The 18215-nt window shown below is 46.0% G+C and overlaps 1 protein-coding gene across 1 annotated transcript in view; it reads left to right on the forward strand.

The window, feature by feature from the left end:
• Positions 1 to 802: 802 nt before the first annotated feature.
• The window catches only part of cyp27c1 (cytochrome P450, family 27, subfamily C, polypeptide 1), a gene marked incomplete at its 5' end in the record, with an annotated part of 17839 nt that continues 426 nt past the window's right edge, over positions 803 to 18215 (forward strand). Inside the window, 12 exon segments of the mRNA XM_079997335.1 lie at positions 803 to 1075; positions 2145 to 2335; positions 3713 to 3906; positions 4369 to 4578; positions 7774 to 7800; positions 7803 to 7859; positions 7862 to 7879; positions 7882 to 7934; positions 15311 to 15477; positions 15712 to 15790; positions 16097 to 16300; positions 16867 to 18215. The exon segment at positions 16867 to 18215 is cut by the window's right edge and continues 426 nt beyond it. Coding sequence (XP_079853461.1) covers positions 803 to 1075; positions 2145 to 2335; positions 3713 to 3906; positions 4369 to 4578; positions 7774 to 7800; positions 7803 to 7859; positions 7862 to 7879; positions 7882 to 7934; positions 15311 to 15477; positions 15712 to 15790; positions 16097 to 16300; positions 16867 to 16986 — 1593 coding nt within the window. The 3' untranslated portion in view covers positions 16987 to 18215.

An 18215-nucleotide genomic window follows, 5' to 3' on the forward strand; every position in this document is an offset into this window, starting at 1 on the left:
GTAGCGGCTCTCCAAACTGTAGTGATGGGGGTTGGTGTGAAGCATCATGAGTATTTAACCCATTAACATTAAAAAAGAAAAAAAAAAAAGGGAGGATTTATTTAATGGGGGGACTCCCCCAGAGAAAAATGCACCCTGTGTCAAATCAAATGATTTGATCGGATCTTTAGGACGTCTTGGCGTATTGAAAGAACCCCACTCCCGGGAAATGCCGAGGCGTTTGTAACCTCCGCTAATCAACATGTAACGAGCAAAAAGCCTCGTCGTGTGTGTGGGTTATTGTCGTAAGTGGTGGATGAAGAACGTCAGCAAACAAAAGCTGGGAGAAAAGAAAGCTCCAAAGTGGTCTAACCCCCCCCCCCCTCTCCCTCTCTCTCCCACGGACCCCGGACCCCCCAGATTGATTGATTGGTGACGTCACCGCTCCGGGCACGTTGTCTGAGCCGCTGCCGGGGAAACGCCCACACCCGAATACAGAACGTATCCCTGCCTCCTTTTCCAGGCCGGCGCCCAATCCTCTGCCATCGCTGGCGTTGCACAAGCAACAACTCTTCCCAAGTGTCCGGCACCATCCAGCACCACCACACGTGCGGGAACATGCAGCAGATGTGAATTGGGAATTGAGCTTGTCGGGTTTTCTCGTTGCCTTTCCTCCAAGCTGTTCAAAAGTTTGAGAGGAAATTTGAAAAGTGTTTTTATTTGTTTATTTATTATTATTATAATTATTCTTGTTGTTGTTGTTATTATTATTTTATTATTGTTGTTGCTGTTTGTTTTAGTTTTTTTTTTAAATTTTTTTATAATGGCCGTTCTGAGTAACATTGCGAACTTGTGCGCCAAAAAGTCTCCCAATAAGCACTTCTCCGCGGCTCTGCGCGCCCTGCACAAGTCGGCGGCCAGCGACGCGCTGCGGATTTCCGCCGAAGAAGAGCCCGCAGCTCTGCTCTCACCCAGCACCGTGGGTGGCACCAACACCAGGATCAAGTCCCTGAAGGAGATGCCCGGACCCAGCGCCGTTGGCAATTTCATTGAGTTTTTCTATCGGGATGGCTTCAGCAAAATCCATCAAATACAGGTAACGTCGTGGTTCGGTTTGTCTTTGGGGTTAGTCTGCGGTTTCTTTTATGTTGTGGCGTCCTGCAAATGTTCCAGAGCAACTCTGCCTTTTGTCGTTGTTGGCGAACTTGAATGTTGTTTCTTTCGCTCCAGGAGCAAAACCGGTTTTTTTTTTCCCAACCGCATGCACGCGTAAAAGCGCACCAGCAGCTGACTCCGTCCAGTGCGCAGTACTGCGCCTTTTTATTGAAGTTTAACCATGACGCTCTGTAAACGCACCGCAACATTCAATATTCTTGGTCACATGCAGTGTACATTGTTATTATTATCATCAGTCAACACGTTTGCATACTATACATACATATTCATTTTTCTTATGGTTATTTTTTGTTTTTATTTTCGTCAATATATACATGTTTTCCATAGTTTTTTTTATAATTTAGATGTCGATTATATATTTGTTCTTCCTACTTTTGGTTTTGCACAGCCTTGGGAGTTTACCCTTCATTTCGCTGCACCGTGCTTCAGATTATTGTGTACCAAGTTGCATGAGCATTCATTCTGAGCTTCTGTTTGGAGTATAAAAGCATGGAGTAAAACAATACAAAAAAGGGGAACTGTCTCTGTTATTATGCAAAAGCGCTTTGGTGCAAGATAAGTGTCTGTCTGTCTTTTCAAACCTACCCAGAGTAATCAATTGAGGCATGAGTAAATCATACTGTTATGGAAGCGGTTATGTGAAGCAGTTATGTAGCCTGGCTCTTCACCCCTCATCACCCTCCATTTCTTATGAAATCCTGTGTGCAGCCAAAGGATATGCAATGGACAATAGGAGCCTTTTGTAGTATGGATATTTATAATGAGTAAATTCATATGCTTCATTGAGGCAAATTCATACTGTTTTTAAGAGGCTTGTGGTCTATTTGGTATAGTCACTGAAATGTGACACCTAGTTGGGAAAGTTAGATGTCAAGCCAGGCTTGGATTTGCTCCAAATGTATATCAAGGATACTTTTTTTTATTCACATAGTCATTCAGCTGTCTCCTTAATGTACTCAATTGCTCTCACTTTGGCCTCTATTGTACAGATGGAGCACAGACAGAAGTATGGGAAAATCTTCAAATCCCACTTTGGGCCCCAGCTGGTCGTATCCATCGCAGATCGTGATCTGGTGGCCCAGGTGTTGAGGGCCGAGGGTGTGGCCCCTCAGCGGGCCAACATGGAGTCCTGGAAGGAATACAGAGACATAAGGGGCCGAGCCACAGGCCTCATTTCTGCGTGAGTAACCTTTGAGCCACATGAAAATGCAGACTGACCGAATTAGAAGTATCTGGTACCGAGTTGGAATTTTGTACATGGTAGAAAATACTGTCCCAAATAATAATAGATAATGCGGAGAATTCTCTGAGGAGGTACGTCCAACGCCGACTCAACGAAAGGCGGTTCGGAGAGGGTAGGAAACCAAGAAGGACCCCACTGCTGAGAGAGAGGCACAAGAGAGTCCATTTCGCCAAAACACTCCCAAACAAGCCAAAAACCTTCTGGGCGAATGTCCTGTGACCAAAGCTGTGTCTCTGTTGAAGGTCATTGTTCTTCCAGCAGGACAATGACCCAAAACACCGTGCTACCTAATATTACATCTAGGGTCTCAATAATTTTGGTCAATGTCATTTCTGTATAGGGGTCTGTACTATAACCAGTGAAAAAAAAAAAAAAGTGTATTTTTATTTTTTTGATGCAAGGATGCCAATATTTTCGGCCATGACTTGAACACAGGAGACACCACGCACCGTAGACGGCTCAAACCTAAAATATGACCACATTTACGTGGGTGGAAATTATATCAAAAGGCATTCTCAAACATAAGTTAAAGTTGTTGTCCATTTATCCAATGGCTTTGGTTAAAATCAGTTCCTCAAAGTGAAATTCCCCCAAATGCTTTGGGGGAACTGAGCACCGATTCACAGGCACTTCACAGCACCGAGGGCCAGATTAAGCCTTGGTTCTGTTAACCCCGGAGCCTTTCTTTCCAACACTAGAGCGGAAAAGCCTGTCTTTTATCTCGCGGTACTCGTTCCCCGATGAGCCTCCGATCGTTCTCGCGCTGAAGTAGTTGAGAGTTTGGCAGCCTGTTGGCACACTGTCCCCGGCAGACGCCTTTTTTGGACGGGGCGTCTAGATATCTGCAGCGAGAACTTTAATCGGGGCCTGTATTATCGCATCTGACAGCACTTTACAAAATTACACCCCATTTCTAACTTGTCATCTTTAATATACCGCACAGGCACTTAAGCACTTGGTTTGAGACCAAAAGGAAGAGTCTGGGATGTATTTATAGCGCCAAAGGAGAAGCAGACTGAGCTTGTTCTAAAAAGTCCTCGGCATAGCGATGGAATTGAGGATGAAAAGCGGCTATAAAGCATTACTTTGCGAATTCTCTCACTTTTTTTCAAAGTGTTATCTCTGCTATCACCTTTGTGTAAGCGACCCCTGAAATACTGGCCAGCCTGCAACGCTTTCTGCTTTGTGCCGACTCGTTCATACCCCATTACAGGGGGGCCGAAGGGAACGAAGGTCTTCCCAGTTGTGCTGAATGATGAGATACAGTGTGATTTGGAGATCGGAGTGCAGGGCTCACGCGTTCCTCCTTTCCAGCGAGGGGGAGGAATGGCTGAAGATGCGTAGCGTCCTCCGGCAGCTCATCATGCGGCCGCGAGACGTGGCCGTCTTCTCCGACGACGTCAACCGCGTGGTGGACGACCTGGTGGAGAGGGTCCGCGTCCTGCGCCAGGCCGACGGCGCCACCGTGCACAACGTCAACGACCTCTTCTTCAAGTACGCCATGGAGGGTAGGTCGCTCATCGGTTCATGGCGAAGAACACGCATCGCACGTGTTTTCATAAAGCTCCGCGGGATCGGTTAGCAAAAATAACGGCTGCGTGGGGAGGGCGAGGTGACGTTGAGGCGGAGGGTGGGGGGATTAATTTTGAAATGGATAGGCACGGGGTAGATAAAGGGGAAGGAGTGTGGAATTTAAGAGGAGGGGGGAGCCTGCAAAGGGAGGGCAAAGAAAACATTGGAAAGCTCCATTTCAACGGGTTCAGACGCTGGACTGCCACACGGTGCCACTTGACAAACAACGGCATTCCATAAGCAACTGGTAGAAACATCACCACGTTGTGACATCTAAGGCTAAAAACATTTGACCTCCTTGCTTCCTTTTAAAAACTGAACAAAATAAGCATTACAGAAGCTCCTTTTTCCTGTATAATATCATTTGTCAAACATTTTCTCCACCTCTCCTTATACAGGCGTGGCCGCCATTTTGTACGAGTGTCGACTGGGTTGCCTGGAGGACAAGATTCCCAAGGAGACGCAAGATTACATCAGTGCCTTGCACCTTATGTTCAGCTCCTTCAAGACCACCATGTATGCCGGGGCCATCCCCAAGTGGCTGCGACCCATCATCCCCAAACCTTGGGAGGAGTTCTGCAACTCCTGGGACGGCCTTTTCCAATTCAGTAAGTAGTTTGCAAATTTGCATTTGCAAAAAAAAAAACGTTTACAATTACAGTATATTAAGATTTGATATGTGCTTTTGTTTAAATTATTACTTTTTTTTTGCTCCAAGATGGATTAACCAACATTTCTGATGATTTGATGGACATGTAAGTTATAGCAACAGGCGATTGATCTTGATGGATATGTTCACTATCAATAGAGGCAGAATTCCACACTACAGTAAAAATAACAAAAACAATCTCTTCTAATCTAAGCTTTTTTGTTAGCTCTTACCATGAGATATTCTGAATGAATGCAAGAAATAACATAAAAAGAAAGCTAGAATTTAATCATATTTAAAGGTTTGTCAATTAAATTGAGATGGATTAGGGCTCCCTTCACACAGAACGCGTATCCGCATCTGACAGTCGGATCCTCCTCCCTAGTGGCATTCGGATGAACTGTGTCTTAGTTTGGCATCACAAAATATCTCAGAAAATGAGATGGCTTGTTTTTTCCAGGTCAACATTAAGTCGTTTTCTAAGCTAGAAATTTTAAAAATTTGCTTTATATATTGTTTGCAAGGTGTGAAAAAGAAAAAAAATAATTCACACAATTCAAATACACTGATCAGCCACAACATTAAAAGCACCTGCCTAATATTGCGTAGCTCCCCCCCGTGCTGCCAAAACAGCTCTGACCCGCCGAGGCATGGACTCCACAAGACCTCTGAAGGTGTCCTGTGGTATCACCAAGACGTTCGCAGCAGATCCTTTAAGTCCTGGAAGATGCTGGAGCCCCCATGGATCGGGCTTGTTGTTCCAGCTCATCCCACAGATGCTCCATCAGATTGAGATCTGGGTAATTTGGACTTTGTCATGTTCCTCAAACCATTCCTGTAAGGCACCCTGCCCCCTGAAAGGGGCCACTGCCATCAGGGAATACCATTGCCATGAAGGGGTGTACTGCAACAATGTTTAGGTAGGTGCTACGTGTCAAAGTAACATCCACATGAACGCCAGGACCCAAGGTTTCCCAGCAGAACATTGCCCAGAGCATCACACTGGCTTGCCTTCTTCCCACAGTGCATCCTGGTGCCGTCTCTTCCCCAAGTAAACGACGCACACGCACCAGTTGTCCACCTGATGTAGAAGAAAACGTGATTCATCAGACCAGGCCACCTTCTTCCATTGCTCCATGGTCCAGTTCTGACGCTCACGTGTCCATTGTAGGAGCTTTCAGTGGTGGACAGGGGTCAGCATGGACACTGTGACTGGTCTGCAGCTACGCAGCCCCATACACAGCAAGCTGTGATGCACTGTGTGTTCTGACACCTTTCTATCATAGCAGCATTAACTTTTTTGGCAATTTGTGCTACAGTAGCTCTTCTGTGGGATCAAACCAGACAGGCTAGACTTAGCTTCCCACACGCATCAATGAACCATGGGCGCCCATGACCCTGTTGCCGGTTCACTGGTTGTCCTTCCTTGGACCACTCTTGGTAGGTACTAACCACTGCATACTGGGAACACCCCACAAGACCTGCTGTTTTGGAGATGCTCTGACCCAGTCGTCTAGCCATCACAATTTGGTCCTTGTCAAAGTCACTCAGATCCTTACGTTTACCCATTTTTCCTGCTTCCAACACATCAACTTCAAGAAGTGACTGTTCGCTTGCCGCCGAATATATCCCACTCCTTGACAGGTGCCACTGGAACGAGATGATCAATGTTATTCACTTCACCTGTCAGTGGGTTTAATGTCGTGGCTGATCGGCTTATGTAAAAATACATTTTATTCATAGGGGTTATGGTAACTTCTAAGGGTTAACATTAATAACGTCTAATTTATGTGACTTAGTTTTAAGCCCAAAATTTGAACACATCCTGGAGCCTTGAGCCAACGCGGAAATTCTGCACCGTAGCGTGTCATAACTTTCCGTGTGCGGAATCCGACTCTGCTTCGGACTGAATGACTTCTAGTCTGTTCTTGTCGTCCGTCGGATTTGGTGCGAAACAGGCTTTAGACCAGAGGTCTCAAACTACATGCACGACAGCCACATCCAGCCAACCACACAATTTGATACAACCCACGACATGTTTATAATACATTGTTAAATCTGGCCATAAAATCAATACTAATTTCCTTAATTAATGCATACAATTTTACTTAATGTTTTAAATTTTCAATATAAAACTGAATAAAATAGAATATAGCAATGTTTTTTTAAGGACTTGCATGTCTACTATTTTTAACAGCCTTTTTAAAAAACGATATTTCATTGTATTGTATGAAATTATTTCAAATCATTCATAATAATTATTTCCTATTTTTGTCAGAATGTGAATTGTTGATACAGAGGTTTACTGTTTATGGTTAATAACCATATAATCAATCTATTTATTTATTAGCCAATTCACTAACTTGGAACTGTTTATTTTTCCCTTGATGTTCAACACCCCAGGAGAACTCAATCCATCCAGTGGCCCACAGGTCATTTGAGTTTAAGACCATTGCTTTAAACTCTCTCACAACCCTGCACTTGCTGAACTTTTTCACAAACTGCTGTCATTCTTACTCCTTGAAACAAATGAGACCGAAAAACATTGGGGTTTTTTTCTATGTTTTTTTTTTTTCCCCCCAGATATATTTTTAATAGACACTTTTTCTCCATTTTGGTTTTTGCAGCATTTTTTTCCATTTCAATTGAAGAAGGTTCCAATTGTGGCCACGTGACATAGAAATACAACTGTGACAGTGGTACTTTCTTGGTGGTCTTTTTTGAACATAATGAAAAACAGCAACACTTTGAAATAAAAGACAAAAATTATAAAAACAACAAATAACAGCTATTAAGTAAATTGAGCCACAAACAAAATAGAATTTGCACAGAGATCTTCATCTGTCCTGCCACATGGCTTTGGAGAGGCCTGTCTGTTACATAACCCTTCCTTCCCGCTCCACACTTCCTTAACCATTCTTTCGCTCTCTCTCTCTCTCTCTCTCTCTCTCTCTCTCTCTCTCTCTCATCTCTCTCTCTCTCTCTCTCTACTCTCTCTCTCTCTCTCTCTCTCTCTCTCTCTCTCTCTCTCTCTCTCTCTCTTCTCTCTCTCTCTCTCTCTCTCTCTCCTCTCTCTCTCTCTCTCTCTCTCTCTCTCTCTCTCTCTCTCTCTCTCTCTCTCCTCTCTCTCTCTCTCTCTCGTGTCTGCCCCCAGGCCAGATCCATGTTGATAAGAGGCTGGGCAGATCAAGGCCCAGCTGGCACGGGGGGAGGAAGTCAAGGGAGGACTGCTCACACACATGCTGTTACCAAGGAGATGAACCTGAGGAGATCTACGCCAACATGACGGAGATGCTGCTGGCGGGGGTCGACACAGTATGTGCGCGTGTGCGTGGGGGTGTGTGTGCGCTTATGCCTTCTGGATGGAAAAGTGTGTGTATGCAGGTGTTAGGGGGAAGTGCTGGTCTACATCTATAGATAGAGCTTCGTTGACAAAGTGTGTGTGGCTGTGTCTGTGTCAGAGATGCATTTCAGGGCTTGGGTTTCTGGCGCCACATCAATGCCTGTGTAGCCGTGCCAGCGTCGGGTCAGAGCAGTGAACCAAGGGGGTTACACAGTATCCCACTGACAAAGTAGTTCTCACTCAGATTTAGTTTCTTTTCATTTGTCTCTGTCTGTGAGATCTGCACAGGGGGGCCCCCCTACCCCTTACCAGACAGCTGTGTTAGAGGTGTGTGTATGGGTGAGTGTGAAATATTATTTTCATATCATTACTTCAATTTGTCTCAGCGTAATGAGACAAGTTGGATCAGGTTTGCCGTGGAAAGGAGCAACAGTCACCACCTGGAAAAACGAGCTGAGGATGGATATACCTCTCTGGGTACGACACTTAAGGGTGGTTTCACGGACGCGGATTAGGCCTAACCTCAGACTGAATCACACTTTTAATCTAACCCTAACTGAAATGGCCCCTCTCAGTCACAGTTTAACAAATGGTCTCGGATTTGCCCTAGTCTCGGTTTAAACACATGATTGCGGAAGGAAAATTATAGCTCATCTGGGTCTCAGTGAAGGCTTGAATTAAACCTGGCCAGAGGCAGGTTTATCTTTGAACGGTTTATCTTTGGTTTTTCTTTGCTCTATCTCGGAAATGATGTGGGCTTCCAGTTAGACCTCAAGGAAAGAGAAAATTGATTATCAGGACTAAGACCCTGCACGAAGTCCAGACAGAAGGAGCTGACTAGTCTTGAATGACCTTAGCCTAGGACTTCCTAGTCACGGACTAATTCATTTACAAATCAAACAAGGTCTGGGAAAGACATTTTTTAATTCTGGATTCATTCAAGTAGGATTAATTCAGGGCCAGGGCAAGTCTGAGACTATTTTAAATCATGTCTGAGATAGGCCATTTCAATTAGTCGAGATTAAAAGTGTGATTTAGTCTCAGATTAGGCCACAAAACCGCCCCATAAAGTGTTATCAATGTCCTGATGTGACTATACTGAAAAAAGGACAAAAGGGTTTTGTGTGTCCGTGTGTGTCCGTGTGTGTCCGTGTGTGTCAGTGTGTGTGTGTGTGTGTGTGTGTGTGTGTGTGCGCACTCACACCGGAGAAAGAAAGAAATTCTCATTATGGCCCCAATCTGTTGTGAGTACTGTCAAATTAGTTGGACTTATGGGCGTCCAGGGAGTTGGCGGCCGCAGGATGAAAGGGTGTGTGTGGTGTGTGTTTTTGTTGAACTTGTTGCAACGGCCACATGCTGGCGGGGGGTCGGGGGATCGGCAGAGCCATTACCTGACCTCGTGGCGCGTTTCGGCTTCTCACAGCTCACACAGGAACTGTCAGGACGTGTTAGCCACAGCCAGAGTTATAGCACAGGCCGGGCAGAGGTGAGATGGGGGAGGCGGTGGGGAGGTGGGAGGAGGGCGGAGGGGGAGACACCTTGTGGAAGACACGTGGGACGCTGTGTCGGGAACAGAGAGCGGTGGTGGAAAAAGTGCTCAGACCTTTCCCTTAAATAAAAGTACAAATACAATACAAGACACAATGACTCTCATAAAAGCAAAAGTACTACACTGAACTAAAAGTATTAAAATTAAAGTACTTGTCAGATCTGGTGTGTTGATATAACAGAGCATATAATACAGTATAAAGGATAAAGCTCATGCATAGAAGAATATGCATACAAGAAATGCTTACTTATATATACATTACTACTTAAAAAGTAACGCGACGGTGTTAGAAATGTAGTAGAATGAAAAGTACAGATATTTGCTTTTTAAAATGTAGTGGGGTAAAAGTCAAAAATCTCTTGAACAGAATATACAGTTGTTTTTTTTAAATGTCTGTCTGTCTGTCTCAAATCCACACTTCAGGTTGTTGTACAAATGTTTTTTATTTATTTTATTGTATTTATTTGGTTTATATTTATTTTGAAATGATCTGCCTCTCTCGTTGTTTGTGTAAGTCTCCGGGTTTCGGCGGTCTGCCGCTGCGGTGCCAGCTGGGGCTTATTAGGGTGAAACGGAGAGTGGGTAGGGGAGACAGGAGGGGGGAGAAGAAGAGACTTTTTTCTTTTTTGCGAGAGACTTCTTTTCTAGTGGATCCTCTGGGAGACGCAGACCTCACACTGACCTTTAGGGTCCATTCAGAGTGGGCACAAGGGCTTTCTTTGAGGTTAGATCCTGCCAAATGGAGGGGGGTGGATGAGTAAATAAGTAGGGATGGTGGATAATGCATGAGGCATGAGATGGTGCATGAGAGACATTTAATTATTTTAAAATCGTAAAATGTGGCCATTAGGCGTACAATACAGCCTCTGGGGACTACCTTGTGAGGAACGGGAAATGTGCCACATTTCTGACTTGATTATGTTACATTACAGCTAGACATTCTCTCGTCACAGCCAAACATTCTCTAGAGATGAGTTGCTGAGCCCTAGCAGAATTAGAGAGGTTATTTTTAAAGGAAAGTATGTAGGAAGAGTAAAGAGTAATGAAATGCTCATGGGGTAAACAGGTCCCTCAAGAAGGGTCAAGGTGTTGTCTGAAGAGATGGGTCTTGAGTCTGCGGCGGAAGATGGGGAGCGACTCAGCCGTTCTGACATGGGGGGGGGGGGGGGGGGGAGCTCATTCCGCCAACGGGGCACCAGGGATGTGAAGAGTCAGGACTGGGATGAACGACCCCTGAGACCACATAGTGGGGGAGGAGCGAACGTGTCGGAGTCTGGAACCTGACCAGTGATTGGAGATATGAAGGAGCAGTTCGATGGACCGCCTTGTAGGAGAACACCGGCATCCTAAATTTGATCCAAGGAGAGATGTGAAGCCAGTGACGTGTTTGAAGAAGGGGAGTGACCTGAGCGGTTTTTGGTTGGCTGAGCACTAGACAACTTTTGCGTTCTGGCTGCACTGTAGCGGTCTGATGGAACAGGCAGGTAGTCCAGCCAGAAGACAAAGTGTCATACAAGGCGTTACAAAGTGTCTTACAAGGCTCTACAAAGTTTCATACAAGGCACATCAATCCAACTGTATGTCACAGTCATAGCTTAACATTCTCGTGGTAGGTCTGATGGAAGAGGCAGGTATTCCAGCCAGAAGAGTGTTGCAGTAGTCAAGACAAGAGATGACAGGCACCTGAACCAGAACTTGTTGCGTCCCTCATGAGGTATGGACGTATCGCTTTCCAACTTCGCCCATACAGAAGCCGGAGGATTTGAAAGAAGAAAATAGAAACATAGAAACAGTCTTTATTCGTCACACAACACACCACACTACAACACATGCACATGCTTTGATGGTGGCCGGTGAAATGGATCCTCTGCATTTAACCCATCCTGGCTTGTCCTTCCTCCGGGGGCACAGCCAGGAGCAGCGGGTAGCATTCGTGGACTACTTACGTGAGGTGGAGGAAACCCCATGTGAGCACGGGGAGAACATGCAAACTCCACACAGAAAGGCTCCTATTTGGGAGATAACCCGCCGGAGCACGGTGCCAACAGCGCCCCAGGCAGGAATCCAACCCAGGACCTTCTTGCTGTGAGGCAGCAGTGCAATGCACTGCGCCACCGTGCCACATTATTTGAATTTGAATGGCTGAATGGATTTGAATGGTGTCATTTCCTCCTTGTTCCATCACTTGGTGAGTGATGGAACGAGTCTGTCGGAACTGTGGCTTTGATATAATGGGGCTGTTTCGCAGACAGGGTTTGTGGCAGGCCAAGGGGGTGTGGTCAAGCCGCCGCTGCAGACAGGCGGTGCAGGCTCCCATCCCGGGGCTGCTCAGTTCGGCGTGCTTATGGGACATGGTGCGGACAGGGCAAGACGAGCGCTCTACCCAATGCGCCGAACAGGTCACGGCGGGAGTGAACCTAAGCGACGATCTAGCAAACTATTTCATTATGATCGCCTACTCAACTGACGCCCTCTGCATAAGCGGAAGTATGTTCTCAAAAAGAAAAGTCCAGTTTTTACTAGGGCTGTCAATTGATTAAAATGTTTAATCACATGCATACTTACAGTATTCACGATTAATCGCAAATTAATCACATTTTTTTATCTGTTCAAAATGTATAAACGGTAAAGGGATATTTTTCAAGCGTTTAGTACGCTCATCAATGTGGGAGTAGACGAATATGCTTGCAAATATATGTTTATTGGAAATCAAAAACATTGGCAAATATTGTCCAGAAATCCTCAAAGGTACTGCTTTGGTATTGCCTGAGATTATCACGGGCACATAAGAAAAATTTAAATTTTATCATTTTAAAAGTGTGCAGATGAAAAACTTGCATAATGGCACCATCCATGGATTATTACAACATTTGGCGTCTGCTACCTTGCTGCGACCGCACAACATACATAAGGCATATAAATGTTAAGACCGCTCGTAGGACGGCTTTTTAGAAGCATCTTAACATGTTTACTGATCGTGTTCGAGTTCAAGGTTTCCGTGAACGTTCAGTGAAAGTTAACATCTTTACATTTGCGAATCTGTTAAAAGTCGGATTTTGATATACATAGATTTTTCCGCTCATTTTGAGTATTCTTTGCAGACGCCGCACAGACAAGTATCCGGTATTTGGCCAGGGATGTGTGTGTGCGTGTGTGAGAAAGACGCAGAGAAAGTATGTTGTATTGTCATGGCTATATCAGTCGGACATGTCAAACAAACAATTCTGCCTGCACAACTTTACGTTTATGTTCGGGCAGACGGTACAGACGGGAGCATACTTTCACGCCCGGGGTCGTCTCCACATGATGGTGAATGAGGGAAGTGCGGCCTGCTAGGGGGGAGAAGACATCAGAAAACTGCCGTTGTAAAGTGGCCAAGTCCGTGCCGTGGCTGGGTGAAAGACGGTGACTAGAAAGGGCCGGGGTAGGATCGGTCGTTTTGGGAACCTCCAGTTCCAACTCACCCGCCTCGATCACCGGGTGGCCACAGACACAGACACCCACTCCTTGCACTCCTTTAGGAGGTTATGGTGATAAATTTGCGTCGCCCCACCCCTGTCTGACCTCCCACACGACAAACAACAAAGGGTCCAACCATTTATCCCAATTACGGCCATCGTCGTGCACAAACTTACCAACCATGTTCTTCGCCGTCCTATTGAACCGCTTTATGTCACATACCCGAAGTGTATGTGACATGAAGGTAGTGTCCCGGTTGGTCAGGATTTCCTTCAGAATCCCGACTCAGGAGATGGCTTGAAACAGTGCCTGCGCCACACTTTTGGCTGTAATACTGTGCAATGGTACCGCCTAGGGTACCGGGTTGCAAAGTCCACTAGGACCAACACAAAAGGATACCCACGGGCACTGCGGTCTAACTGCCTGATGAGGTCCATACCAAGTCTTTGGAATGGCACCTCAATTTGGGGAAGGGGCCTCAATGGCACGGTCGGTGTAGCCGGAAAATTGACCAATTGGCACTAAGCCATCGGGTTATGGTGAGCTGCCTGGAAAAGCTTTTCTCGGCGGCTTTTCGGAACCAACAACTGAGTGTCACGGTTCACTTGATATAACCTGTCCCTAATCACTGAGAAATACAGATGACTGAGTGCGGCGCCTGTGCACACCAGTTCACCATCAATTTTAAATACCCGCTCAGGCCATGCATAGGATATCGTCCCACGACTTCTCTGATGAGTCAAAGTCATCCGTGGAGGAGACCACTGGGACAAGGTAAGACCCCAGTGGGGACTCCTCCACTCCTGACCCCATAGCAACCACTAATGTCTCCTCAGTGTCACCGTGCGCGCTACGCAGCAGACCAGCGAGCTAACAGGGGTTAGGGTACAGCAGAGGAAGGGGAGACAGCGTAGGACTCGTCTGGTAGCCATCTGCCCTCCCCGGGGCCAATGGGAGGAGAACTGTGGGGGAAGACCAGGGGCGTCCTGCGGCACCGGTGAGCCCTGCAGAGCCCTGGCCAGTACTGTCCAGGCCACCGGGAGGGGCCAGTGTCCCGTCGAATCCTGTGTGGGTCCTAGGTGCGGCCCCCTGGACACTCTCCTCCGGGGCCCCGGGTGGGCTGGGGCCTGGCTAATGCTGCATGGGTCCTGGGGGCGTACGCAGCAGACCCCCAGCCATTCTCCTCCAGGGCGCCAGAACAGACTGGGGACCCGGCGAAGCCCGTGTGGGTCCTCCTGTTGGCTGCCGGTCGGCGGAGGCAAGACGGCTGTCAGTCCCACCATGCTCTGGCACCTCCTCATTCCCGTGGTGCTCCTGCTTCTCCTTCCCGTAGTGCTTCTGATTCCAGGAGACGTGTGCCAGGCCCCTGCAGGTGGTGCAGGGCCGGTTTGGGTCGGACCAATCAGCGCTTATGAGGCTGATTTGGCTGATTAGGTGGAGCCGGTACAGCTGCGCTGCGACGGGAAGAAGCCAGCACCATCACCTGCAGACTGTGGCTTAACCACGCCCCCTCATCTGCCACAGTCACTCTGCCGCGGCAACTACAGACTTGACGTGATTGTGAAGAACACAGACACCCACAAACAGATCAGACAGCGAGCATTCGTGCCAAGCATCCCCCTTAAAAAAAACCCTACGGTCCAAAAAAACCCAATTCAAGTTAAAACGAATTTGGGTTTTACATATTATTATCGCGTTAACTTTGACAGCCCCATAACAACAGAAAGCAACAGGGAAACGTACATGACGCGGCACGGGATGCATAGGGATCTTTTGAAAAGGAAAGTAATAAAAATAATGGCCTGTGCGACACCGATGGACGCCTACAAGGTGTCATACAAGGCATTACAAAGTGTCAGTCATGTGTCAACAGTCGCAATATTTATAATCCAAGATGGTATTATGGTGTCTATGTGCCGTATACTCTAGAATGAAGTTCAGAAAGTAGCATAACTTCTAATTGTAGCACAGCCTTAAGACAACAGTATTTATTTAGCATTACCTTTTGCACATTATACTTTTTTGCATATGCTGCTTGCCTCTTGCGCACATTATTTTAGTTTGTGGCTGTTTCATTACTGTATTACTGTGTATTACAGATCCCCTAGTGTGTCAATATTTTCCTTAAACTTTCTTTACCCTTTTTGTTGGGTACATACCATAACTACTGTATACCATAATATTAAGATGAACAAAATCTCAGACAATATGTCGTCACACATCACGATTTAACAATAAAACTAGATATCGCCCACCCCTCATTGCAATCGTTTTAAGCTTTCAAGGTTTTATTCATAACTAAAACCATATCCACCCCTCTCTCTATATTCCATTCTCCAGACATCCTTCACGTTGACGTGGGCGAGCTACCTGCTGGCCCTCCACCCGTGCGCCCAGCAGCAGATCTACCTCGAGATTGCCGAGACCCTGGGATCCGAAACGCTCGCCACGGCGGACGACATACCGCACCTGCCGCTCATCCGGGGCCTGGTGAAGGAGACCCTCAGGTACTTGGCTCGTCCTCTTTACTCGCTGAGTGACTTGAAGTGAGCGAAGTTAAGTGTTTTGTTTTTAATTTTCTCGAAGTGGACACTCAACGACACTCGACTTCCCTTCTCTTCCCCTCTCCCTTCCTCTCGAATGAAAACTTTGCAACAACAAAAAAAAAAAAAAACAGGAGGAATGCATAGGCTGTATGGGCTAGTGAATAACATTCTTTGTGTTGCCTCTCCCGGGAACAGGCTTTTTCCAGTTCTCCCTGGCAACGGACGGATTACCCAGGATGACTTGGTGGTGGGCGGTTACTTCATCCCCAAAGGGGTAAGCGGGGTTTACACAATGCCGCCGGGCTACGTAACGGATGTGAGTGAGGAGGAGGAGAAGGAGAAGGAGGAGAAGGAGAAGGAGGAGAAGGAGGGGAAGGAGGGTGGTGCGTGTTTTAAGACACTGCCCGCTCCTCCCCGAACACTGGCCAAAAGCATGACATGCAACCAGATGTAACATGAGCCAGCATTACTCATGCAGCTCTCGCTTGTTCTATTACTCTCATATTCTCAACACGTGCAAAAGTCATAGGTCTTCAGCCACTTGCCAATACAATTTTCTACCCCCCCGCCCCTCTGTTAGACACAGTTGGCCCTCTGTCACTACTCCACATCGCTGGAAGAGGAGAATTTCCTCAGCGCTTCGGACTTCCGGCCCGACCGCTGGGTGAGGAAAGACACCACGGACCGCGTGGACAACTTCGGCTCCATCCCCTTCGGCTACGGCATCAGGAGCTGCATCGGCAGGAGAATAGCCGAGCTGGAGATGCACCTGGCGCTCACGCGGGTGAGCTCTTACGCTTAGTTGTGCGCGGGCCGTGCATGATAAGATTCTTTGAAAATACAATAGAGACCGTAGAGTGTTGGTAGGTTTTAGTAAAAATGGATCAATTTGACCGAAAAACAGACCAAATTGAAAAAAATGCACCAAATGACCATTTTGTCCCAAAAATTGACAAATTTGTACGGAAAATGGTACAAATGTGGTCTTCTTGGGGAGGCAGTAGCTCAGGAGGTAGAGCGGGTCGTCTAGTAAGCAGATGGTTGCTGGTTGGATCCCCGGCTCCTCCTGGTAGCGTGCTGATGTGTCCTTGAGCAAGACACCTAACCCCCTAACTGCTCCCCTTGCGCCTCTACATGGCAGCCCATTGCTCCTAGATACGTCAGATATTTCCCCATTGTGGGACTGATAAGGGTATATAAAATTTAAAATTCACAGGGTACTGACAGCTTGACAATGTACCCTAAAACTACAATACCGTGTTTTATTTTCAACCTGGCCACTGTGAGCGCTTTTTTTTTTTGTTTTGTTTTTGCTTTGTTTTTTAACGTGTGGGTTTTGTCGTCTTCCAGCTCATTCAAAGGTTCCACATCGGCGTGTCTCCTCTCACGGCCGAAGTGAAAGCCAAAACCCACGGCCTGCTCTGCCCTGCCGCTCCCATCAACCTCCAGTTCCGCGACCGGCAACGCTAGACCCGAAAATCCTCCTGTCAAGAGACTCTGCTGAGACTCTGCTGCTGCTGATGGTTTTAATCAGGATCTCCATCAGAGACGTTTTATTTCCCTACTTTTCACGACTTGTTCAGCCGTGGGCTGAGATTGTTAACAGCCCACGGCCACCCAATCTGCGACTTGACGTTTTTGTTTTTCGTTCTTTATTTTTTACTCAGGCGCGAATAGTCAGAGAAGACGGAAGACGTTTGGTGTGTGGTTTATTATTTGTAGTCGTGATGTGTTTGGGCTGTTCGTATTTAAAGTGGTGAGCGGGGAAAAAACGCTTTCATGAAATGACTGCTCACTCATGGTCTCACTTACCCACTCTGAAGACCGTCATCACCAATTTGATTTTCTTTAATGGTCCCCCCCCCCCCTTTTTTTTAACAAATGACTCAATGGGAACGTTGAAGAGTGACATTGAATGTCCCGACTTGGAATTTTATGAACTTTTAAAGTTGATTTAGATGGGGTTTTTTCATGCTCATGTGGTCAGGAAGGTGTATTTCCTATTTCTCCGAGCAGGACAAGCGTATGAAAGTGAAACGTATTTATGTTAAAATTAAAAATAGTATTTCCCACTTGTTCCATACAATTGACACATTTTCCATTCCCGGATGAGGAATCAAGCATAGAAAAATAGACTGTAATCCTGAAAATTAATTAACAACTATGCAGTGATTTAGGAACATAACCGCTCGATAAGATAAAGAAAGTGAAAGTATATTTTTAAAATTTACATTTGGACCAAATTTGCCTCGTTCCACATTTTCTTTCCTTGCTTTTGCTGCCGTGCATTTTACTGGCGATAAGAGATAGTACCTACCACTCACCAAATGACTTATTAACACAAATCACGGTGGCAAAAAGGAAGATAATTGTTTTTAGCTTTAATGATGAAATCGTGTCACTTCTTACTGAAAATGACAAGACACAAAACAAGATGGTGGAAGATCAATGAGAGAGAGAGAGAGCCATGTTGTTGGTAGAAGACGGGAAACTAAGTGTGGGCATGCGCTATGGAACACCATTTGAGTCTACATTAAATATATGAATAAATATATGAATAAATATGTTTCTATGAAATAAATCTCTTTAAATAAATAAATGAGGAAATACATGAATAAATAAATGTAAATATAAATGTAGTTAGTGAAATAAATAAATAGATTGTTTTTCAATTGAAAACGGATTATTTTCAATAAAAG

The sequence above is a fragment of the Zeus faber genome (assembly GCF_960531495.2).
Source record: "Zeus faber genome assembly, chromosome: 3".
NCBI classification, from domain to species: Eukaryota; Metazoa; Chordata; class Actinopteri; order Zeiformes; family Zeidae; genus Zeus; species Zeus faber.